This window comes from Thamnophis elegans, chromosome 8, assembly GCF_009769535.1.
Source record: "Thamnophis elegans isolate rThaEle1 chromosome 8, rThaEle1.pri, whole genome shotgun sequence".
NCBI classification, from domain to species: Eukaryota; Metazoa; Chordata; class Lepidosauria; order Squamata; family Colubridae; genus Thamnophis; species Thamnophis elegans.
Genome location: NC_045548.1, coordinates 72,630,598 through 72,656,356, shown reverse-complemented (window position 1 = coordinate 72,656,356; position 25,759 = coordinate 72,630,598). Strand labels below are relative to the sequence as shown.

Genomic DNA, 25,759 nt, shown 5'->3' with positions numbered 1-25,759 from the left:
TTCGGATAGCATTGGCTCTTCGGCTTTGAAACGGAGATGAGGACTGCCCCCCAGAGTCGGGAACAACTAGCTCATATGTGTGAGGGGAACCTTTACCTTTACCTTATACATGTTTAAATATCTATCAGAAGCATCTCCAAATCACACTCAGAATCGCAGCTATATTCCTGGTGAGATAAATAAGCTATTAATAGTAGATATGGGGTGGCTATAACTATCAAAAGGATCCTTGTTTGCAGTCCTCACTTAAATTTTTTAGCAAAGGGAAAGGCAGGGCCTAGGTTGCTAATTTCAGCATCAGAGCAGGGCTTCATTCATAATCTATTACTTATTACTTATTTATTTCAAATGTTTATATGCTTTCCTTCAAAACCCAAAGTTTCCCAGGGTAGGTTGTGCGGTGTTAATGGCACCACGTGCAATTATGAAAAATTAAATAAAGCATTAAAACACAATAATTAAAGTACATAGCCATAAAATGATTATAGCAACAGCCGGCATAGTTAATACGTTTCTAAGCAGCAAATATGTTTAATGGATTAAACATTAATAGATTAAACATTAAACATTGATTGATTAAAAGGCCTTAGAGAATGAAAACGTCTTTACTGTCTTTTCAGCATTATGGAAAGTTTAATTCTAAGGGCACCTTACTACAAAGATCAGGATCAGGTTCTGCCACTGAATAATCTTGTGGACATTCAGCAGAGCAGAAGGCTGTTCCCAATATTTGATGACTCGCTTTACGACCGGCAAGACTTAAAACCATAATGGGCAGGCTACAATAGGGTTTTAAGTTGAGGTCTACTTACACACTAATAACCACTAATAAAAACTTTATTTTCATCCCAAACCTTTCCTACATCAGTGCTCTTATTAAATTGTTGTCAGTTATGAAAACTGAATTCAGAATTCAGTTATGAATTCTATCATCTATTCTATCCCATTGCAAATCTACGGCTCCATATTATGGTGTTTTTATTTTGGTTTTATTTTAATTTAATATATTATCTCCTATAGTATATTGTCCGCATATCTTATATAAGAATAATATTTAATTCTTTTAGGTAGAGACTAAAAAAATGTTGTTACAGAAAGAAGCAAGAGTGGAGGATTGTAAAAAAAATATTATTTTGAAAACAATTTTATTTATGGCATGTATAGAGGTCATACAATCTCTGATACACAAATTTAGTTTAAATAGTGTCAGAAAAGGTGTGTATGTGTATCACAAATTTAGCTTAAAGTATCAGAATATATATATGTGTGTGTATGTATGTATGTATGTATGTATGTATGTATGTTATATATATATATATATATATATATATATATATATATATATATATTACATACATAGATAGATAGATACATACATACATACATACATACATACATACATACATATATATATATATATATATATATATATATATATTAGATTTTTACAACCCCTGGTAAGCCCCAATTATGGGAGGAAGCTAACTGCTTCCATCATCTGTCAATTGGCTCGTCACAAGAGTCCATCACGACAGAAACCCAATATTTTTACTGTTGCCTTTGTTATATTTGTGGGTTTTTTTTTTTTGTGCTGATAAATAAATAAAGGGAGACTAGTATAGATCTATTTCAAGCTATTTAGCTCTCATCAGCTAGCCATACCCTTACTGGGATTTGAACCTGGGCTATATTACATACTAGGCAGACATCTTAGCCATTAGGCCACAGGCTCTTATCCGTTATCAGCGAAGCCAGGGTGAAAGGTATCTATTAGATTTTTACAACCCCTGGTAAGCCCCAATTATGGGAGGAAACTAACTGCTTCCATCATCTGTCAATCAGCTCGTCACAAGAGTCCATCACGACAGAAACCCAATATTTTTACTGTTGCCTTTGTTATATTTGTGGTTGTTTTTTTTTAATTTGTGCTGATAAATTAATAAAGGGAGACTAGTATAGATCTATTTCAAGCTATTTAGCTCTCATCAGCTAGCCATACCCTTACTGGGATTTGAACCTGGGCTATACTACATACTAGGCAGACATCTTAGCCATTAGGCCACAGGCTCTTATCCGTTATCAGCGAAGCCAGGGTGAAAGGTATCTATTAAATCCCAGTAAGGGTATGGATTAAAAATTGCACAATGGTGTTCAAAATTTAATAAGATTGCATTCTCAATAGGGCAGAGAACTCCATGCTAGTCTTAAAATCAATCCTAAATCACACATCACCATCTTATGACCCCCGTGCCACATCCGGTCTTTAATTGTCCCTCTCCGGCCCACGGGAACTCAACTGGAAATTCGAAATCAAATGTAAATAAGTGCACTTTAGGGGCCAGAAGAAGACGGCAAGTTGTCTCCTTCAGTCGACTGGTGGTTATGGGAGGGTAGAAAGCACTTTTCAGTGCCTGCACATCAACCCAGGCCTGGAGCAACCTGAAAGATTGAGTAGATTGAGTTTGAGGATATGAAATCAGGTTAAATTGGTTCATCTCTCCATAACAGTCCCAGTTTCTCATATGGCCCCTTGGGAAAATTAAATGCCTATCCCTGATATAATAGAATAACAGAGTTGAAAGGGACTTTGGAGGTCTTGGAGTCCAACCCCTTGCTTGAGCAGGAGATCCTATGGTTGTCCAGTCTCTTCTTGAAAACCTCCAGTCATGAAACACCCATAACTTCTGAAAGCACGCTATATTTCGTTGGTTATTGTTCTCCCTGTTAGGAATTTTCTCTTTGGTTCTAAGTTGCTTCTCTCCTTGGATAGTTTCCATCCACTGTTTCTTGCCATTTTTTCTCAAATATCAGAACACTGATATCATGTCTCCCTTAGTCCTTCTTTTCATTAGACTAAACGTACCCAATACCTGGGACCGTTCTTCGTAGGTTTTAGCCTCCAACCCCATTAATCATTCTTGTTGCTCTTCTTTTTACTCCGCACTCATTTCCAGATTGAGATACATCCAGATCCTCACTAGCTTTCAAAACTGTCTGGAACTGGCAAGGCACCGTTCATTCCAGAAAACACATTAAATCAAAGGGCTTCAAAGTGAGCTTAAGTAATAAAGGTAATGGAATCCCTGTGGATTTTACTTCGTTAGTGGTTGCTAACTAGGGCGGAGGAGAGTGTGTGTGTGTGTTTGTGTGTGTGTGTGTGTGTGTGTGTGTGTGTTAGAGTAAAATCCTCAGGGACTCATCTTCATGTCGAAGGCCATTGCGCCAGTGCTGTTTTTATGGTCATTTGGCCAGCATGATATCTCATCAATGAGGAGAATTCACAATAAAATTAATAAAAAGGTTTTTTTTTGTCGGGACAAGGAGTTTGCTTCACGCTCTTGGGAAGCCTCGGTCAGAACAGGCTGAGCGCCAAAAAATTGATGCTTTCAAATTGTGGTATTGGAGAAGACTCTCTTGGACTGTAAGGAGATCCGACCAGTCAATCCTAAAGGAAAACAACCCTGACTGTCCTTTGGAAGGACAGAGACTAAAGCTGAAGCTCAAATACTTCGGCCACCAAATGAGAACTCACTGGAAAAGACCCTGATGCTGGGAAAGCCTGAAGGCAAACGGAGAAGAGGACAGCAGAGGATGAGATTATTAGATAGTGTCATCAGTGCAGTTCACCATGAATTTGGGCAAACCCTGAAAGCACTGAATTACCTGGTGTGTACCTGGTGTGCTGTATTCTATAGGGTTGTGAAGAGTCAAACATGACTTAGCAACTGAACCACAATCATTCAGAAGCGACACATCTCCAAGTGGGAACCACTGTATGTTGTAGGACATCTTGAGAACAGATGCATCTTGAAGTTGGGTTACATTGACTCTTTCTCTAGTGGAAGTGGACTGTAATGTTGGCATAGTATCTCTGGAACAATCTGAGCAGTGTCCTCAAAGAAAACCACCATATTTTTCGGAGTATAAGACGCACCTTTTTCCCTCAAAAAAGAGGCTGAAAATCTGGGTGCGTCTTAAACACCGAATACAGCATTTTTTTGCCTCCCGAAGCCCCTCCCCCTCCCCCAAAATGGCCGTGCATAGCCTTATGGAGGTTTTCAGAGAGTTGCTGGGGGCTGGGGAGGGCAGAAATGAGCAAAAAAACAGTCCCCTTCCCCCCCCCAACAGCACTCTATAAGCCTCCGTAGGGCTATGCATGCAATTTTTTTGACAAAAGACGGGCCCGTTTTCACAAAAAAACGGGCCATTTTTTTCTCGTTTTTGCCCCCCTCCAGGAGCACTCTGCATGCCCCCCCCAAGGCTATTCGTGCCTTTTTTGGGGGGGAAACTGGCCCGTTTTTGTGAAAAACGGGTCATTTTGGGAGGTTTGCAGAGTGCAAAAACATTTTTTTTTCTTTTTGGAAAGCTCTTTAACTGATTGATGAGAATTATATTGATCAAGTGCTGTGCCAGCAGAGCCTACCTCTGTACCTATTTACTGTATTTCTCTCTATATATTTTTCTCTCTATCCCTCTACCTACCTACCTACCTACTTACCTACACACACGCACTCTATCCCTACCTACCTAATGTGTTTCTCTCCCTCTCTCCCTCTCTCTCTCTCTCTTTATCTACCCACCTACCTAAACTACTCTCTCTCTCCCTACTTATCTACTGTATTTCTCTCTCCCTCTCTCTATTTCTCTCTCTATCCCTCTACCTACCTACACACTCTCTCCCTCCCTCCCTACTGTATTTCTCTCTCTCCCTTTACCTACCTACCTACCTAACTACTCTCTCTCCATACCTATCTACTGTATTTCTCTCTCTCTCTATTTCTCTCTCTCTATCCCTCTACCTACCAACCTACCTATTCTCTCTCTCCCTACCTATCTACTGTATTTCTCTCTCTCTCTTTCTATTTCTCTCTCTATCCCTCTACCTACTTACCCACACACAATCTCTATTTCTCTCTCTCTATCCCTTTATCTACCTACCTACCTAACTATTCTCTCTCTCCCTACTTACCTACTGTATTTCTTTCTCTTTCTCTCCCTGTCTATCCTTCTATCTACCTACCCACTTTTTTTTTAAATTTGCCTCTTCAAAACCTTGGTGCATCTTATACTCCGATGCGTCTTATACTACAAAAAATACGGTACTAATTTCAAGATTTATCTCAGATCCCTACTTTCATGGTGGATGGATGATTGCTGTCTATGCCAACCAGTCTCTTCATAAACCTTGGATATAGGTCTACAAACTCATCCACCTTTTGAACCAATGTGTTTCTTTGTGTCTACGATTCCTGCTACGCTACCTTCCTTTCTAAGGTGACTTTTGTCCCTGTGATTTATGATTTAACATCTGTAGCCAATTAAGGTTTTATCTACATGGGGCAGGTACTGGAGAGAGTGTCATAATCTTAGCTACATGGTGATTAAACTTTGGTCAGAGGTACATGAGGAAGGCCAGAGAATACTGTGCTCGGCCACTGACTTCCATAATTCAAAGTGGCAATTTTGTCATGCCAAAGATCTGATTCTTTAGGGGTTGTATAAAGGCCACCTCCTTCCATATGAACCTGTCTCTTATTTATGATAATGATCAGAGCCTGCTATTAGATTTATGAGATAGACCTGTGATGGTTAACCTTTTTGTGCTCACATCCATAATGCAATGCCCCCTGCACATGATCACCCCCTCACACACTATCCCTACCCCACACACATACGTGCGACTCCCTCCACGCTCCCTCTGCCTCCCATTCATGCTTGCACACACACACCCATCTGCATGTGCGCACATCTCCCGCATGGGCAGCAGAGACCCAAAAATAAGTTCACCAACAGGAGGTGCGTGCCCATGTGCATTGCAGCAGAGCTGGGCGACGGCACATATGCCAGCAGAGAGGGTTCTGTGTGCCACCTGTGGCACACATGCCTTATGTTCGCCATCGCAGTGATAGACTCTCTTCAAGATCTAAATGGGAAAAAACTCCTTGCTGGAAAAGGTGTTTTGAGTTTCTTTTTACTTGCTTTGAATAAACAACCCAAACTCTTCTATCCCACCCGACGTGAAATGATGTGTGATGCTTCATGTCTTTCCATTTTGATGGTAATCTGTGCTCAGATTTTATTGGAGGTTAACAATTATTTGCTGATAAATGTCTGTATTTTATGGTGATTTATTTTTCCCACCCCAAAAATAAAAACAAAATTATAGAGGATGTTCTTTAATTTATGGGTCATTCTTTTTCAGATCGACTTATCTTCAGAGATATGATTATGGGAGGGGAGGGGTAAAATGCTCTGGGAGAAAAGCAGGAAGTGAATGATACTAATAGTAATAACAACAGCAATAATAGCCTATATTCAGTCGCTAATTTGTTATTATGACACTTATCTTCACATATTGAACAAGCATAAGTAGGTCCAGGCCTTCTAAGTATAAATCTTGGATGCCGACTGCATTAAACACCCGGCATACATTAACTGAAAAATGGAAACATGTGAGCTTTCTTATTTATTGATCTTTTTGGAGCTTTGTGAAACTGCAGTTCTGCAGCTTAAGACTTCTTGGAACAAATGCCTTTTTTTTTTGTGAGCAGTTTCTGCATCTGGTGCATTCCCGCTCACATTAGTCTCATTTTAGAAGTCATTTTTTGAACGGGGTTCAACACTCTGTTTTCCTGCCTCTTTGCGTTTGGAGGTATGCCACTAAATTAGCACAGAGCATTAATTTTATTGCTGGGTAATTTATTTAGTCAATAAAAAAAGGTTGCAGTTGTTTTTGTAAATTTATTTGCTCTGGCAATCTATCCCTTTATGAAAGAGAGCAGAATTTAGCCATCATGGCAAATAAATAGTTCACTGAATGCTTGGTGCCGAGAGTTTTCCATCATGTTGTAAAACTTTGCAGGGCATAAAAAAAGGTAATAAAATCTAAGATGTGTTGCCGTTAAATTTTTTTGTTTTCATAATGGGATAAGTTCACTTGTTCACATGCGCGTAGCAAGACAGATCTAAATCTAATTATGATAACCTAACAATAAGATGTGCAGCATCATGAAGCCAGATATAAATAATTCATTTCCTTTTATAATTGTAGCCTTTCCGTTGCGCCCACTGCCATTATTCCTGCAACATATCTGGATCCCTCAAAAGACATTATAACAGGAAACATCCCAGTGAAGAATATGTTAATGCAGGCTCTGGTGAATTTGCAGCTGAAGCCCTTCTCCAGCAAGGTAAGATAACCTGTCTCTTTTAAAAACGTAAGAGATTTTCCCTTCCATTAACCTGTAGTTATTTTTCTCACACAGAGAATATTTTGCATCATTGATGAATGATGGCTTTCCTTCTCCTTCCCTCTCCATGGAATGGCATCATTTCCAAGAAAGAAAAATGTTTTAAGTTGAAATTGATAAATCACATAAATGAGAAGTTTAGATTTAGATTTTTTTTAGATTTAGATTTAGAAGTTTATTTATATGCCGCCCTTTTCCCTGGGGGGACTCAGGGCGGCTTACAACTCAAAAAGGGGGGGGGGACAAACATTTAACACGTAGGACAGTACGTCATTAAAAAACACAACATTCATACCATTCGGGTGGGTTACAGTCTTTAGCCCCAGGCCTGACGGGACAGCCAGATTTTGAGGGCTGTGCGGAAGGTCTGGAGGGTGGTGAGGGTACGAATCTCCACGGGGAGATCGTTCCATAGGGTCGGAGCTGCCACCGAGAAGGCTCTCCTCCGCGTGGTTGTCAGTCAACATTGACCGGCAGATGGGACTCGGAGGAGGCCTAATCTATGGGATCTAATAGGTCGAGTGGAGGTGATTGGCAGTAGGCGGTCTCTCAAGTACCCAGATCCACTACCATGAAGGGCTTTATGGGTGACAAGTAGCACCTTGAAGCGTACCCGGAGATCGACAGGTAGCCAGTGCAGCTCGCGGAGGATAGGTGTTATGTGGGTGAAGCAAGGTGCACCCACAATCGCTCGCGCGGCCGCATTCTGGACTAGCTGAAGTCGCCGAATACTCTTCAAGGGCAGCCCCATGTAGAGCACATTGCAGTACTCCAGCCTAGAGGTCACAAGGGCACGAGTGACTGTTGTGAGAGCCTCCCGGTTCAGGTAGGGGCGCAACTGGTGCACCAGGCGAACCTGGGCAAATGCCCCCCTGGTCACAGCTGACAAATGGTGTTCAAAAGTCAGCTGTGGGTCCAGGAGGACTCCCAAGTTGCGGACCCTGTCTGAGGGGCGTAGTGTTTGACCCCCCAGTTTAATATGCTGTTCTTCTTCATTGGGGGGAAAAATAATCCAAGTGTATTTCTGTGTGTCATCTGAAACAACTGAAAGGAACAACATTCTAATTGGATATAGGTTGTGTTGTGTTGAGTTGAGTTGGGATGAGTTGGGATGAGTTGGGTTGGGTCAAGTTGAGTTAAGTTGGGTTTGTTGGGTTGGGTTGGATTTGATTTGGTCTGGAATCTCCAAACTTGAACATGATAATCAGTTTCCATCAATCTTTGGCCTGCCAATATCACCAGCTTTGATTTCTATTTATTTTCTATTTAAGAGAATATTTTTGGTCACCTACTCAATCTCAGTGACTCTGGGCATCCTACAAAAAAAACAAAAACAACCAATTGAAACAATAACCCCCACCCTTCTTGTGACAACAATCAATCTGATTTGATTAATCTTTTGGGGTTGTACAAAACTTTGGACAGACATTTTGCTTCAACCATCCCTTCAACAAAGCACTATCTATCTATTCAAAATGAAGTGGTACTTGGCCTTTCACCACTTCAACAGAGTCACAAGTCCTGTTAAAGCAACTTCTTCCCTGGCCTTTAACTGTCTACTTCAAGGAGCAGAGGTCATTTCTATCAAAGTGAAGTGCCCTGCCTAAAATGCATCTGATTGTGTAAACCTTACATTTGATTCATTACAAGAATTACTAACCAGGTCCTTATGAATGTGACCTGGAATTAGAATCCTGGTTAGTTGCTCGTTTTCTGAAGCTCCTTGGGGCATATTCATTTCAAATTTCATTCCAACACAGATTTATTTCCTAGATATGTAAAATTAGCTGGACCTTTTTCCAAAGAGCGAATTTAGCACAAGAAGATTGGCCAGACAGATGGCAGATTAAAAAGAAATACTTCTTTTTTTTTCTTTTTGGACATCAAAATAGGTCTTTTTTTAAGGATTTGGAGAACAGTAAAGTATTCAAATGTAATATCGCAGGAGAATTGTCTTTCATCTCGCAGCAGACACTGCGCTGTTGTTCAGTTTGGCAATCTGGCTGTACAATCAAATACCTTGCAGGGTCTGAAACGGATTTAAAAGATTCAGGACATCACAAAAGGATGTAACATTCCTGCCAGTGTGCGGAAATAAAGGTCCCCAATTTAGATTGTGGTGTCTTTTAAAAACGCTGGGCCGGTTGAGTGAGATGACTTTCCTTATTTTATTTCCAATTGCTTCCACGTTATCTTTCAACGTTGAATGACGTTATGTAAAGCTCTCTCTCCTCCATTTCAAAGCAGCTTGGGAGGATTTAAAAATTTCCCCCATTTTTGTTGCACTAGAATAGATGCCAGCATAACGCAAGGCTGCTCTGAGTAATGAATAAAACATAACTTTCCCAAGCATGACATTTTAAAGCATTGCCAAATTATTCTTTTTCTTTACTGGGTTTGTGGTGGGGGGGGGGTTCCCTCCTCCCCACAGAATTTATGTCTATAAGAAGCGTAAATCTATGTTTCAGCAGCATGGAAATGGTGGCACGAGGCAAATGCGTTAAGGGATTTGCATTGAGTTTTCCTTCCAGTGTCAAGGAAATTTGAGCAAGACAGACTAGCATGAAATATACGGGAAGCTATTTAGAGTTCCGAACAGCGTTGAGAATAACAAGAGTTTGTGATGACTTAATAGATGGATATGTTTATCACAGTATGTGCTAGGAAAGGAAGTTGCTCAGGAATATGAAGTACATACAGGTAGTCCTTAACTTATTGTTCTGACCTAGGCTCCCCAAGAGCAGGAAGCAACTCCTTGTCCCGACAAAAAACCCTTTTATTAATTTAATGTGAATTCTGCTCATTCACATCCAGCAAAGTCTTTCTTTTTTTTAATGTATAAATTTTTTTTATTTTCCATTTTCATAACATATAATCAGATGTATACTATTACATAGCCAATATCGTGTTGTATTATTAAATATTTACATCAATTCATCTTACCATCAGCTCCCAAAAAACAATTATTGGCTCTTCTGCTCTCCATACACCATATTTGTGCCTTATCCATCACTTTCTTCTCCCTCTCTCCTCCCCCTCCCTACCTCCTTTCTTCCCTCCATCATCCTTTTCTACTCTACTTCCCCATCCTTTCTCCTTCTCCTCTCTCCCCTTTCCACTCCTCCTTATTCTCCTTGTCTCCCCCCCTCCCCCTCTCTCCTATCCCTCTCTTCCTACCTTGCTTCTCTCCTCTACTTCCCACTCTTCATCTCATTCACATGGTGTATTTCAGCAAAGTCTTTCAAGGGAGGATTTACAGTCACAGACCTTATCTGGGGTAGAGAGCTGCCAGGCCGATATCTGTAAAACTTGGCAAGGAATCTCAGAGAGTCACGAACCAATTAAGCGAACTAATTGTCTCCTGCAAACTCCACTCCCCTTTCGCTCCTCTTTTATTTCCTCAGGGAGGGGCCATTCATTGTCCACCTGTGGCCTTCCTTCCTCCCAAGTCGACCCCTGTTCTTTAGCTGTTCCCTTCGTCTGACAACTCTGTGCAAAGTGCTCCTCAATTCTTGGTTGTTTTGCAGTTTTCACGGGCAGAAGAGATCCTGGGCTGGTACCATGTCATTTCTTTCTTTTTCCCATGTCTTATTAGTCCCAGGCAATAAAAAGCAAACCTTTATCTGTGTTGTGGTCTTTGCTGTTATCTCATCCAAAGAATATTAGTTAAATAAAAAAAGGATCCAGTGGGAATACTAAAAATTGATAAAATAAAATAAAACTGAGAGGAGCTACTGCAAACACGCTCCGGCAGCTAATCTCCAGTTCCTACCATTCCTGTTTTTGTTGTTAGTTGTGAAGTCGTGTCTGACCCATCGCAATCCCATGGACAACTTTCCTCCAGGCCTTCCTGTCCTCTACCATCCTCTAAAGCTCACACTGACTGCTTCGGTGACTCCATCCAGCCACCTCATTCTCTGTCGTCCCCTTCTTCTTTTGCCCTCAATCTTTCCCAGCATCAGGCTCTTCTCCAGTGAGTCCTTCCTTCTCTTTAGGTGGCCAAAGTATTTGAGTTTCGTCTTCAGGACCTGGTCTTCTGAAGAGCAGTCAGGTTTGATCTCTTCTAGGACTGACCGGTTTGATCGCCTTGCAGTCCAAGGGACTCGCAGGAGTCTTCTCGAACACCAGAGTTCAAAAGCCTCCATTCTTTAGCGTTCAGCCTTTCTTATGCTCCAACTTTCAGAGCCATCCATTGCAACTGGGAAAACCGTAGCCTTGACTATATGCACTTTTGTTGGCAAGGTGATGTCTCTGCTTTTTAGAATGCTGTCTAGATTTGCCATAGTTTTCCTCCCCAGGAGTAAGCATCTTTTAATTTCTTGGCTACAGTCCCCATCTGCGGTGATCTTGGAGCTCAGGAAAATAAAATCTTTCACTACCTGTTCTTACCTTACCCCTAAAAGAAAACACTATCTATAATTGGTATAATAGTCACAATGTATAGCTAGGTTTGTATAGTGAAGCACAAACCGCTTTAAGTGTGAACTGCTCCATGTAGCAAACTAATAAACTCTCTTGGGTTTCCAGCTACAGATAAAGGCATATTCTCCACGATCGCAAAAGGCACATAAATATTGCATTGTTTTCAATAAGCGTCTTTGTGGCCACCTTCGCATTCTCCTCTTCCCAGATTTGAGCTGCCAAGGAGTTTGTAAAACAAAGTTGTGTTTCCTGAAGCTCTCCCTGCACTAATCCTTGGAATATATTTTCTAGTCCATCCTGCAAAATATAAATGAAATCATTTCCAAAGGACCTTTTTTTTTAAGAGTCTGGGTAGCAGAAAATTGGGCTGCTTCACTGTTTCGGAAATGAGGAATCCTTCCATTTTATGTGTACTCCGGTGTCAGAAGCAGATAAGGTATGCCATTCTGTAACCTTTTGCCTCTATATTGCCACAGCAGTTAATGAATTGGAGAGAAATTAATTTTCTTTAGCTGTGATGTCAATTAACTGCCCCGCCGAATATGCCACTGGCTCAATGACACCCTTTCACTTGTTCCTTAATTAAAATGAGAGTGACAAAGGTGGCTATTTTAATTAACTGACTGTTATTGTTGCAGTAATTTTAATTTAAAAGAAAGCAGGGAAAGTCTCCGTTCTAATTGAGTTTTTATTAAGGGGGGAATATGGAATGAATATTTCAATTCAGGTTTTTGTAATGGGTAAAATGCCTTTGTCCTGTACCGACAGTCATGCGCTGTGGCAGATAAAGGCAGATAAAGACATTTAACTTAAAATAAAATCAGGGAGGCGCCTCTTCTAACAGATTTAAAGGTACCATAAAGGTGTTGCTGGAAGTCTTAGAAAACCCTTCAAGAACAATTAATGTCAGCAAAGAACCTTAATTTTTTTTATTTAACTCTCCTAAATGAGTTAGCAAGAGCACAGGTAGACCTTGGGGTCAAACCACAATTGAGCCCAATATTTTTGTCGCTAAGCGAGACGTTCGTTTGCTCCAATTTATGATCTTTCCTGCCACATTTGTCAAGGGAATTACTTCTGTTGTTGAGTTAGTAACACGGTTGTTAAGTGAATCTGGCTTATCAGAAAGTCGCAAAAGGGGATCCCGTGACCCTCCCCAGACACTGCAACCGTCATAGCAATAGCAGTTAGACCTATATACCGCTTCATAGGGCTTTCAGCCCTCTCTAAGCGGTTTACAGAGTCAGCATATCGCCCCCAACAACAATCCGGGTCCTCATTTCAGCCACCTCGGAAGGATGGAAGGCTGAGTCAACCTTGAGCCGGTGAGATTTGAACAGCCGAACTGCAGAACTGCAGTCAACTGAAGTAGCCTGCAGTGCTGCATTTAACCACTGCGCCACCTCGGCTTCGGTCATGAACATGAGCCACTTACCAAGCATCTGAATTTGGATCATGTGACCGCGGGGATGCCTGCAACGGTCATAAATGTGAAAAAATGGTCATAAGTTGCTTCTTTTCAGTGCTACGGTAACTTTGTTTAGTTTGTCACTAAACGAACAATTGTAAGTCGAGGACTATCTGCAATTCTCAAATGACTAAAAAAAAGTAATCACAAGTTTCTCCACTAGTAAAATGGTATGCCTCCCCTACTTGGGAGTAAACACATACACACACACACACACACACAAACACACACCAATGGTGGGTTGCAGGCGGTACATCCCGATATTGGTGTACCGGAGCCTGCCCGGAGCACTGGGTACCGTTCCAGTACGATGTTCCGGAGGGCCCACCCTCCCACCCTCTCTCCTTACATGCCCTTTAAAGCCTTCGGCGCTTCCACGCACTGCTCCGCCGAGCAGCTGGAGCGTCACAGAGACTTGCAGAAACGTCACTGGCAACTACAACACATGCGCACGCTACACGCGTCCATGTGGGTGATGCCAGGCACGCGCCGGTACGGTTGGAACGGGATCCGGAACCCACCACTGACACACACATACACACACAGATAGGCAGACCGACAGAGAGAATGTAAAAACCATTGTGTTAGAGATTTTTCAAAAGAGAGGTAGGTGATATGTATTTCCATTAATATACAGGTGATCTTCACTTAACAGTTGCCCTGTTTGGTGATTTCAAGTCTACAACTATGCTGAAAACATAACAACCCTCGCACTTACAACCCCCACAGCCACACCCCACGATTCGTGTGATCGAGATTCGGGCATTTTACAACTGGGGGATCTTCACGATCTTTCCCGCCTCCCAAGGTCACATGATCACCATTTGGCCATTCGATGGAGAAGCCAACATTTAAATCACGTCACAGTTGTGTGATGTCTCACTTAACAGCCAGGAGTGACTCACGTAACGACCACAGTGGGAGTCAGGTCATAAGCCTACTGCAGTCATGTGATGCTTTGCTTAATGACTGCATTGCTTAGTGACCAAGCAGCCAGTCCCATTTTGGGTTAAGTGAGGACTACCTTTATATTTTTGATATATTCATACAGGGAAGCAGTATTCATCCAGAATATAGCTACACAACTATCAATTTGCTACCATTTGCCAAAAAAAACCCTGTGAAATGGCACAAGGCTCTATAATATGGGGAAGAGAAAAATATCAAACCTGTGAAAAGATTAGCGGGTTAAGGTAAAGGTTCCCCCTGCATATAGGTGCTAGTCGTTTCCGACTCTAGGGGGCAGTGCTCATCTCTGTTTCAAAACCGAAGAGCCAGCGCTGTCTGAAGACGTCTCCGTGGTCCTGTGGCCAGCATGACTAAACGCCAAAGTTGCACGGGACGCTGTTAACCTTCCCATCAAAGGTGGTTCCCATTTTTCTACTTGCATTTTTTACATGCTTTCGAACTGCTAGGTTGGCAGAAGCTGGGACAAATAACGGGAGCTCACTCTGTTACGCAGCGCTAGAGATTCCAACTGCCAATTTTCTGATTGACAAGCTCAGCATCTTAGCCACTGAGCCACCGTATCCCATGTTAAGCCAGGTTAAAAACTAATTTGAAAAAAAACTTTCTTTGTATCCTGGTATGTTTATAGTACGTTTTTATTATTTAATATCTATGCACGGATTCTAATTTCTCATCAGGGTCTAAACATGCACTCTTTCTTCCCTTCCAGGTGGCATCAAGTGTCCTGTATGCAACTTTGTGTACGGCACAAAGTGGGAATTCAACAGGCACCTCAAAAACAAACACGGGCTTAAAATAATGGAGCAGGATGCAGAGGTAATTAATGCAAGCAGCCACAGCTGTTCTAAAATATCGCCTTTTCCCTGAAATGGTACAGGCAATCGAGGAAAAATTGGAGCAACAAACATTCTCCTATAAAACTTAAAAGCAATATCCTGCTTCTATATGTTTTTAGGTTGGCGGGGTGATCAAGTGCAAAATGAATTGTTCAATGTCATTTATTTCTTTATAATGAAGCCTCCTGTGAGGCTGAAATTATATGTAAGGAATTGGTGGCCATAGCAACAACGTGTGGCTAAATTCCATCACAACTCCCAACATCAGCCCAGGCGTTTCTATTTTCACGCTGAAACCTGAGCCAGAATATAACTATTTTTTGGCCATGTATTTTCTCAACTGAAGAAGGCTGATTGTTGTTGGGACCCTCAATTCAGGTTGGATTTCTAGACAGATAATACAGATTTCTTTCCTTCTTTCCTTACTTTTCTTTCTTTCTTTCTCCCTTCCTTCCTTCCTTCCCTCCCTTCCTCCTTTCCTTCCTTGCTTACATATTTACATACTTTTTTCTTTCCTTCCTTCCTTCTTTCTTTCCATATTTTTCTCCTTCCTTCCTTCCTTCCTTCTTTACATACTTTTTTCTTTCTTTCCTTCCTTCTTTCTTTCTTCCCCCTTCTTTCTTTCCTTATTTTTCTTTTATATCTTTCTCCTTCCTTTCTTCTTTCTTTCTTTCCTTACTTTTCTTTCTTTTCTTCTCCTTAATTGCTTCCTTCCTTCACTTACTTACTTATTTACATACTTTTTTTCTTTCTTTCCTTCTTTCTTTCCTTACTTTTCTTTCTATCTTTCTCTTTCCGTCTGTCCACCTGTCTCTTCTTCCCTCATATCTTCAAGCAGTCACTAAGCAACCCGTTGTAAGTCAAGGACTACCTTTAAAAGTATTAAAAACAACAGAAAGTTAGTGCCCGGTCAAACTTCTGATGTGCATTTATTTAATCTTCTTTGAGTGCTTGGGGGAGAAAACTGTGTCTTCAAAGGTTTACAGAAGGCGGAGGCCTCCCAAATTTCAGGTGGCAAGGTGTTCCAAAGGACAGGGGCTGCCACAGAAAAATCCCCCTGCCTAGCTCAGGTGGCAATGCTTAAGGCTGGGATGGACCACTACGGCCCCTTTATGATCTGTGGACTTCAACTCCCAGAATTCCTGAGGTGTCCGAGTTTATTGCATAAATTCAAATCCAGAAACAAACACAGATAACTGATTCAGCAGGATTCATTAACTTCTTTATATACATAAGAATAGATGAATAAATGTACAATACTAACAGGTGATTCTTCCATGTAAACACAAGGCAGGAGAGTTACAGGCAAACACAAGCAGTTAGATTCATTTCAGCAGACAAGCTGCTTGTTTACTTCTCAGAGCAGCAGATGGATTAAGTTTCTGTTTCAATTCTCTGCACAGACTCAGAGCTGTTTGAGCTCCCATTAGCTGACTTAGTTGCTATGCCTATTCATTGGCTGACCTTGTTCCCATGTCTCTCCCAGTCATGAATATTTTAACATGAGTCAGCTTTGCTGGTTCAGGAATTCTGGGAGTTGCAATCCACAGCTTATAAAGGGGCCATAGATGTCCACCTTTGGATTAAGGGAAGGGACTAGGAGTAATAATATTCTTTTTTCCTCTTTCTTTCACGTGTGATACCCACCAACACCCTCTCCCCCCCCCCGTGCATATTAGCACGACACGACCACTACCCGTGCCCCGTTTTGAGCCTAGCAGGCCTCCCTGAAGCCTCCTGCGATCGAAAAAGGGCCCTGGGGAGAAATATGGGAGACACACGTGCCACCCCCCCGTCCTCCCATGCATGCGCACATGCCTCCCACATGCGCCCCACTCCCTGAGTGTACGTGGCAGAGACCCAAAAATCAGCTGGCCGGCAGGAGATTGTGTGCGCATGCGCTGGGGCAACAGCTTGCATGCCTGCAGAGAGGGCTCCACGTGCCATCTGTGGCACGCGTGCCATAAGTTCACCATCACAGCTCTATGATGTCATGCTGGACACATGACCATGGAAACATCTTTGGACAGTACTGGCTGGCTGGCTTGAAACGGGGATGAGCATCTTTTACCCTTTTTTACAATAAAGTTATGCAATGCCGTCTCCTTATACATATTTATTTAGAAAGAAGCCCCTTGCGTTTGATGGAGATTACTAATGCAGTCTCATTTTTCTCCTTGAAAAAAAAATGATGGGGAAAAACTGTGAAGATAAATAGAAATCTTAATGACCCGTGTTAAACTTAAAAATTAGAGCCTCAAAACTGTTGGTGTTTTCAGGCACAGTCTGGATTGAAAGTAATGCGATAAATTATAGTTTTCTTCTAATCAAAAGGATTACTTTCATGCCTATAATCCTACTGATTTTTCATGCGCATCTCCTTATGCACCCACTAGTAAAATTAATGAGATCGGTAACGATCAGAGATACGATTTATTTGATAAGGAGACTCCCAGTTGCGCAACTGACTTGTATATGACCTTGACAAGTCATTTCCACATTACTTTTACATTTTAAAAAAATGTTCTTTCGTTGCTGAATCTTTGCTTGCTTCATACATCAAAAGATTCTAACTTGTTTCATTGTCAAGAGCCGTTTTGTGATGCTATGCTGTTCAAAGAGGCATACTTAAGCTGGAACTCTGTAGGTAAGTATTTTGGCAGCTGTGTAACATACTGGTGCCTGTGAACTCTTCATTTCTTCTCCAACTGCATTCTGTTTTGCAGCAAACTACAGAAATTTCCGAAGAATCCTCCACACAGTACCTTCATATCACCGAAGCCGGAGATCTGCAAGGCACTCAAGCAGCTGTGGCTGCTCTGCAGGACCTAACATATACCTCAGAGAATGGTAACATGCTCTCATTAAGAACAAATCAATACTTTTTTTAAAAAAAAGATCTTTCAATGATGATTCAGCCAGTTCGGTCTAGTGATTAAGGCACTAGGTGAAAAAGCAGGAAACTCTTAAGTTCTAGTCCTACTTTAGGCAAAAAAAAAAACCAGCTGGGTGACTTTGGGCCAATCACCAGGAGACAGTGTGTTCTAGTTCCGCCTTAGGCATGAAAGCTGGCCGGGTGGCTTTGGACCAATCACCAGGAGGCGGTGAGTTCTAGCCCTGCCTTAAGCATGAAAGCTGACTAGGTGACTTTGGGCCAATCACTAGGAGACTGTAAATTCTAGTCCTGCTTTAGGCATTGAAATTGGCTGGGTGGCTTTGAACCAATCACCTGGAGACAGTGAGTTGTAGTCCTGCCTTAGGCATGAAAGCTGGCTGGGTGGCTTTGGGCCAATCCCCAGGAGACAGTGACTTCTAGTCCCGCCTTAGTTAGGCATGAAAGCTGGCTGGGTAACTTTGGACCAATCACCAGGAGACAGTGAGTTCTAGTCCTGCCTTAGGCATGAAAGCTGACTCAGTGACTTTGGGCCAATCCCCACGAGACAGCGAGTTCTATTCCTGTCTTGGGCATGAAAGCTGTTTGAGTGACTTTAGGCCAATCACCAGGAAACAGTAAGTTCTAGTCCCACCCTAAGCATGAAAGCTGGCTAGGTGACTTTGGGCCAATCACTAGGAGACCGTAAGTTCTAGTCCCGCTTTAGCCATTGAAATTGGCTGGGTGGCTTTGAACCAATCACCTGGAGACAGTGAGTTCTAGTCCTGCCTTAGGCATGAGAGCTGGCTAGGCGACTTTGGGCCAATCACCTGGAGACCGTGAGTTCTAGTCCTGCCTTAGGCATGAGAGCTGGCTAGGTGGTTTTCAGCCAATCACTGGGAGATAGTGACTTTGGGCCAATCTGTTAGGTACCACATTTGACAGATAAGACAGCATCAGCATTCAATTAATATTGAAGATGCAATAAGTGAAAGGGGAAATTTACACAAGACTCTGAAGGGAAAATTGGAATTAAATGCAATGAAGCCCTCCAGAAGGAGGAACCAAGCCTGAAAGGAGGGAGGTGAGGGATTGGAGTTAGAAGACAAGAAGGATATTTTGGCATGCGGGTCGTCCTTGATTTACGACCACCATTTCCCTTGCAAAGCAAGGTGGTTTTTAAGTGAACCATGCCTCTTTTTTGTCACGACCATTTTTGTCACAGCTATTAAGCAAATCACTGCAGTTCCTTAAGCGAATCATGCGGTCGTTAAATAAATCTATCATCCTCCATTGATTTTGCATGTCAGAAACTGGCTGGGAAGGACGCAATGGCAATCACAATCCTGTGATTGCCATCCTGCAAACCGTAAATTCAGGCTAGTTGCCAAACACCCAAAACTTGATCCCCGCGTGGCTGTGGGGGTGTCAGAATCATAAGTGTGAGGACCAATGGGAAGTCCCTTTTCTCAATGCTATTGCAACTCGCTAAAGAAACAGTTGTAAATTGAGGATTATCTTTAGCGTGTGGAGAGGTAGTATAGAGCAAGGGTCTCCAAGCTTGGCAACTTTAAAGACTTCTGGACTTCAACTCCCAGAATTCCTCAGCCAATTTTGCTGGCTAAGGAATTCTGGGAGTTGACGTCCACAAGTCTTAAAGTTGCCAAAGTTGGAGACCCCTGGTATAGGGTATGCAATGAGCAAAGGTGAGCAAAGGGAATGGTGGTAACAGTAGCGCAAAGTTTGCATCCTGCTCACAATGTTAATCTTAATGCTTCTCCCCCCAACAAGGAGGAAGGCTCGATGCCACAGCTGTCAACATCCTCCAGCAAATCATAGAGCTGGGATCAGAGCCCCATGATGCTCTTGCTTCTGTGGTTGCCATGGCCCCAGGCACCGTCACTCTGGTGAAGCAGGTAATCTTTCCTTTCATTCCCAGTTGAATGTTCTCTCTCTCTCTCCCTCTCCTTCTCTCCCTCCCTCCCTTCCTCTCTCCCTCCCTCTCTTCCTCCCCCTCTGTGATCCTGTGGAACTTCCTTTGGTTATTTGACACACAAGTGCATTTTTCAGATCTGGATGATCTCAGCTGAAGTTGGTGGTTCTTCAGCCAAGCAACTCATTCCTAGGCCAATCATCAGGAGCCTGTGAGTTCTAGTTCCACCTTAGGCATGAAAGCCAACGGTGTGACTTTGGTCCTGTCACCGGGATGCAAGGAGTACAAGTTTTGCCTTAGGGTGTGAAAGATAGCTGGGTGATTGTGGGCCAGTGTAGAAAAAAAGGAAAATCAGAGCCTGGGGGCAGAGTCAAAAGAGGAATCAACCTAGAATCTCTACGTTGTCACAAGTGGACTAAATCCTTTGTATTCCATGTACCCTTATCTAACACCAAGCAGGTGCTAATCATTAATTGGCAAGATTCCTGTGTGCAGGCATGAATGGCAATAAGATTTAGTTTAATTGGACCTTTAGGTGTGAACTTTCGTGCCCGATACTCGCTCTCACCCCAATCCATCTCATAGGCTTGTGGGTGGGGAAAATAGGAGGAGGAAAGTGGGTTGAGTGTGTTTGCCATCTTGTGTTATTTGTAAAAACAATAAAAGCGGGAAATAAAGACAGACAGACATATCAAGGTAGAAAAAAATAGTCAAAATGTAACAGTGGAGGAAAAGGAAACAAGCCAATGCAATCCTAGATTGCATTAACAAAGGAACAGAATCAAGATCAGGTGGAATACTGCATCCAGTTCTGCTTGCCATATTATAAAAAAGATGTGGAGACTCTAGAAAGAGTGCAGAGAAGAGCAACAAAGATTTTTAGGGGACTGGAGGCTAAAACATACGATGAACGCTTGCAGGAACTGGGCATGGCTAGTCTAGTGAAGAGGAGGACCAGGGGAGACATGATAGCAGTCTTCCAATATCTCAGGGGTTGCCACAAAGAAGAGGGAGTCAAACTATTTTCCAAGGCACCTGAGGGCAGGACAAGAAGCAATGGGTGGAAACTAATCAAGGAGAGAAGCAACCTAGAACTGAGGAGGAATTTCCTAACAGTGAGAACAATTAAACAGTGGAACGGCTTGCCTCCAGAAATGGTCAGTGCTCCATCACTGGAGGTTTTTAAGAAGGGATTGGACAACCATTTGTCTGAAATGGCAATAGGGTCTCCTGCTTTAGCAAAGGGTTGAACTAGAAAATCTCCAAGGTCCTTTCCTATGTTGTTCTGTTCTGTTCTGTTAAGGTTTTGTTAAAGGCTAAGCTTTACTCAGTGTTGGAGCCTCTCCTGCCATTATTGCTGTAGCTTTGGGAAGGTTTTTCTCTCTCTCTCTTCAATGGGATTCCGACTTGGTTCTTTTTCATCCTTTTCCATCCCTTAAATCTCTTTCGGAGCTCTTTTTGCTTCTTTCTCCCTCCCTCCCCTCAAAGCGATGGTTGGTCTCCAGCTGCTGTGAGAATTGCCTCTCCTCCTCTCTCAGCTGCTGTCCTTACCAGCCCTCTCTGTGTGATTCCGCTCTTCGTATAAATCTTTCTTCTTTCCTTCAATCAGTCTGGCTACATGAGCTCGAATTGTTCAAACGCAGCCACTAAGGAGGGTGAATAGCAATAGCACTTAGACTTAACATGCTGCTTCATAGTGCTTTTACAGCCCTCTCTAAGCTGTTCACAGAGTCAGCCTATTGCCCCCAACAATCTGGGTCCTCGTTTTACCCGCCTCGGAAGGATGGGAGTATGAATCAATCTTGAGCCTGGTGAGAATCTGCCAAACTACTGGCAACCGACGGTCAGCAGATGTAGCCTGCAGTATTGCATTATAACCACTGTGCCACCATGGATCTATGTGGTGCATAAAATGATAAATTATATGGTTAATTTATAAGTGGAGTAGTTAGAAGTTAAGCTCACATCACGTTCACTGGCAAAAAGCAGCTTAATGTATATGTGCACTAGCTGGATACCCGTGCTTTGCTAAAAAACTATGTGATCGGACTTGATGTATTGACATTGACACTTAAAGCTTGAAAATTGATGTAGAATGTGTAACTCCTTTGCATCAGAGCATGTTAATATAAGGCAACTGGTAGTTGGAACAGAGTTCTTTTCAGGTGGGGAGGGGGAGTAGAATGTCTGAACTCCCAGCCTACAGGCTGGATGAGTCACATGCTGGCCACACCTATATAAGGAAACTGGCAGTTGGAACAGTGTTCTTTTCAGGTGGGGAGGGGGAGTAGAATGTCTGAACTCCCAGCCCGCAGGCTGGATGAGTCACATGCTGGCCACACCCATATAAGGAAACTGGCAGTTGGAACAGAGTTCCTTTCAGGTGGGGAGAGGGAGTAGAAGATCCCCTTAGCATTGACACGTGTTAATATAATACTGTATAAGAAATACTGGTGATCAGATATTTCGAAAAATCCTTTCTTAGCAAGCACCTAGAAGCCAAGAGGAACATACGTGCCGAATTTCAAGTTTGTAGGCTTTACAATTCAGGAGATTTCGTGATGAGTGAGTGGTATTTGGCTTTTATATAGAGAGATTAAGCTAGGCCAGGCCTTATATCTTACCCACTATTTTGGGGTAGAATGGGTTTAAGTCAGTTCTAGGGAAGAAATATTTTTATAAGATCCTTAGTGCTGCTCTCTGAGCAAACCCTCCTCCTTTTTAGCACTGATGTTGTTACCCAGTCAGATAAATGAAAAGTTTGCAAGAAAAACCACCAAACTTAGAAAGCACCAAGGACCTCACAGTTTAACCCTGAGCCACAAATATTATCTTCTTTCATTTGATAGTGTTTGCAATGGCTGATACTTCTGTTGTAGTTGCCCCAACAAGCCGTTGGAGACCTCCCTCCAAGAACGCTTTGTTCTGACCGAGGCTTCCCCAAAAAGCACGAAGCAGATTCCTGGTCCTGACGAAACCCCTTTTATTAAACGAATGTGAATTCCTCTCATTCCCATTCAGCAAAGGCCTGGCAAACAGTCTTTCAAAGGTGAAGTTATGACCACAGACCTTACCTAGCTTGGAAAGCTGCCATGTCAATATTTCCCAAGTGAGGTGTTGTGCAAGGAAAGTCTTGGCACAGAGTCTCTGAGAGTCACGGACATACATTCACACTAATTAAGCGAACTAATTGTCTCCTACAAACTCCACTCCCCTTTCACTTCTCTTTATTCCCTATGGGAGGGGCCATTCACCGTCCACCTGTGGCTTTACTGCTGAGTCGACCCTTGTTCCTTAACTGTTCCCTTCTCCTGGCAGCTCTGTGCATGCGCATACTGGGAACAGGTTCCAGCTGTTCCTCTGCCTCACTGCTGTCTAGCTCTGAAGGCAGCTGAGAACTGCCAGACGGCCTGGGCCCCCGCTCTGCCTCCGATGCAGGGCCCTCATCCGAGCCTTCCCCAGCCTCTAGGACTGCCCCATGTTCTTCCCCAACCTCCTCACTGTCCGACTCTGCTGCCAGCTGGCGGCCACAACACGCTGGTAACAAGGAGCAGAGAAAGCTGACATGCTTCCCGCTTTCGCTGAGGGGCCATGATAAATACTTTCAGGCTGATCAAAACACCTTTGCAGCTTTGGGCTGCCAGCTTATCCCCTTTCCCCAGTTTCTCCCGCACCTCTCTTCTGTTTTTGTTGATTATCTTGCTGAGTTTCTTGGCTGTCTGCTGAAAGAAGTGATGAGTCAAGGAACTGAGTTGGCAAGCTGCGAGCACCAAATTACCTGACACCAAAGACTTGAACAATTCCTTAGCTAGCCTTGCAGAAACTCAATTAAGTTGAGCTAAATAAACGCCGAGGCTCTTCTCTGGCTTCTGAAGCCGCTTCATAATGTTGCCGAAAAAGAAAGGCGTCTTTCTCTATAGCTACCCCCCAGCCCTTTGGAAGAGCCTCCCACTGAGTTTCAGCCACTGGGCTAGGATGGAGAGGAAATGGATGTGGAGCAATTATTTTTACAAATAGTGCATATGACAGAGAATAATGGAGTTGGAAGGGACCATGGAGGTCTTCTAGACCGACCACTTGCCCAAGCAGGTGTTGTGGTCCACTGGTGGCCTGCGGAGCTGGCAGCAGAGTCAGATAGTGAGGAGGTTGGGGAGGAATATGGGCCAGTCCTGGAGTCTGGGGAAGGCTTGGATGAGAGATCTGCGTCAGAGGCAGAGAAGGGCGAGGGCCATCTGGGAGTCATTTGCTACTTCCAGAACTTTCTTTGAATCATAAATAAATACCATCTAAATAAATTTAGGGGGACTCAGTGGCTAAGACCCTGAGCTTGTCAATCAGAAAGGTCGGCAGTTTGAATCCCTAGTGTCGCTTAATGGAGTGAGCTCCCATTACTTGTCCCAGCTTCTGCCACCTTAGCAGTTCGAAAGCACGTAAAAATGCAAGTAGAAAAATAGGAAGGTATTGGGAAGGTAAACAGTGTTCCATGCACCTTGGGTGTTTAGTCATGCCGGCCACATGACCACGGAGACGTCTTCAGACAGCACTGGCTCTTCAGCTTTGAAACGGAGATGAGCACCGCCCCCTAGAGTCGGGAACGACTAGCACATATGTGCCAAGAGAACCTTTACCGTTACCTTAATATTTTGGATAGGTGGGATTTGCATGTTTCGGCTCAACAGGAGTCACATGGTAGGAGTTTAAACACTGATCTGATTTGACTTGAACATACCCTGAGAAACACCGCAATTTGTCATGATAAAAGATGCAGACCGATGTCCACCAGAGAAAAAAGGAACTGAGGCATCACAGCCGTCAGTCGAATGACAAAACTAGTAGAAAACATGTGGACAAGAGCAGCTCAGAAAGCTGCTAAACTTGTTTATTGGCCATTTTCATTTTGGGAGAATATCAAATTGAATGGGCATTCAGCTCGGTGCCTTTGTCCCCAATGAGACTTTGGTTTCCGATCACTTTTATATCAGCCACCTACCTATTCATCTTTGCTGCCCGTGTTATTTATTTGCGCGTCTCCACGGCATTTAAAATTATGCAGGGCTTTTGACTAAAAACAAGGGGGGGTGTGGATATGCCCATTTGAAAACCCATTCAGGCTACATTATCCTTGGCTTGCAAGCCTCCCTCTATCCCAAGCAATCCGATTTGTTGCCACGGCAATTGTATGTGCTGCAGAGTGTCATTTGCAGGCTAAATTGCGGGTCTGTTCTGTGATGTTGTGACATTAAGCAACTCCTGGCTGCCGTAGAACAACGGGGTTGTCAATTCCCCACCAGTGAGTAAACTGTTTGTGCCAAGGCACAAAAGGGTGAGATGGTGCAATCTTTTAATTTCAGTAGCCCTTCTGTTACCGTTGGGTTACCTGTTTTCATTCTGTGCTGTAAAGGAGGATAAATATGTGGCTTGCAAATTCTAAACCGTTATGCCTGTTGGGTTTATAATCAAGGAGAGAAACAACCTAGAATTAAGGAGAAACTTCCTAACAGTGAGGACAATTAACCAGTGGAACAGCTTGGCCTTCAGAAGTTGTGGGTGCTCCATCACTGAAGACTTTTAAGAAGAGACTGGACAACCATTTGTCTAGAATTGTATAGGGTAGGGGTCAGCAAACTGTGGCTCTGGAGCCGCATGTGGCTCTTTCCTTCCTCTGCTGTGGCTCCGTCACCGGTCGGTGCCACAATTTTGAGAAGAGCTTCCAGTGGGGGGGGGGGGAGAGGCACAGCCCCAAGCGACTTATGGACCCCTTGAGGTTCCAGACGGAGCTTGGGGTCATTCCTGATACTCTCGCCCACAGTTCGGCGGAGACCCTGGTTGCTGCCTGGCACTCGGCAGCATCAGAGTCTCTTGACCGGATTGCGCCACTACGGCCCCTCCGGGTCGGCGGATCCCGGAGGCCTCCTTGGTTCACCGAGGAGCTCCAGGAGATGAAGCGCCGGAGGAGACGCCTAGAGCACTTGTGGAGGTCCGATAGGTCCGAATCGAACCGAGCACTTT

At 43.2% G+C, this 25,759-nt stretch overlaps 1 protein-coding gene across 1 annotated transcript in view; it reads left to right on the top strand.

Moving 5' to 3' along the window:
- Window positions 1-25,759, top strand: part of ZFAT (zinc finger and AT-hook domain containing) — a 119,168-nt gene that overhangs the window by 71,473 nt on the left and 21,936 nt on the right. The window contains exons 12-15 of the mRNA XM_032222991.1: window positions 7,052-7,190; window positions 14,819-14,925; window positions 17,672-17,795; window positions 19,609-19,733. Coding sequence (XP_032078882.1) covers window positions 7,052-7,190; window positions 14,819-14,925; window positions 17,672-17,795; window positions 19,609-19,733 — 495 coding nt within the window. The remainder of the gene's footprint in view (window positions 1-7,051; window positions 7,191-14,818; window positions 14,926-17,671; window positions 17,796-19,608; window positions 19,734-25,759) is intronic.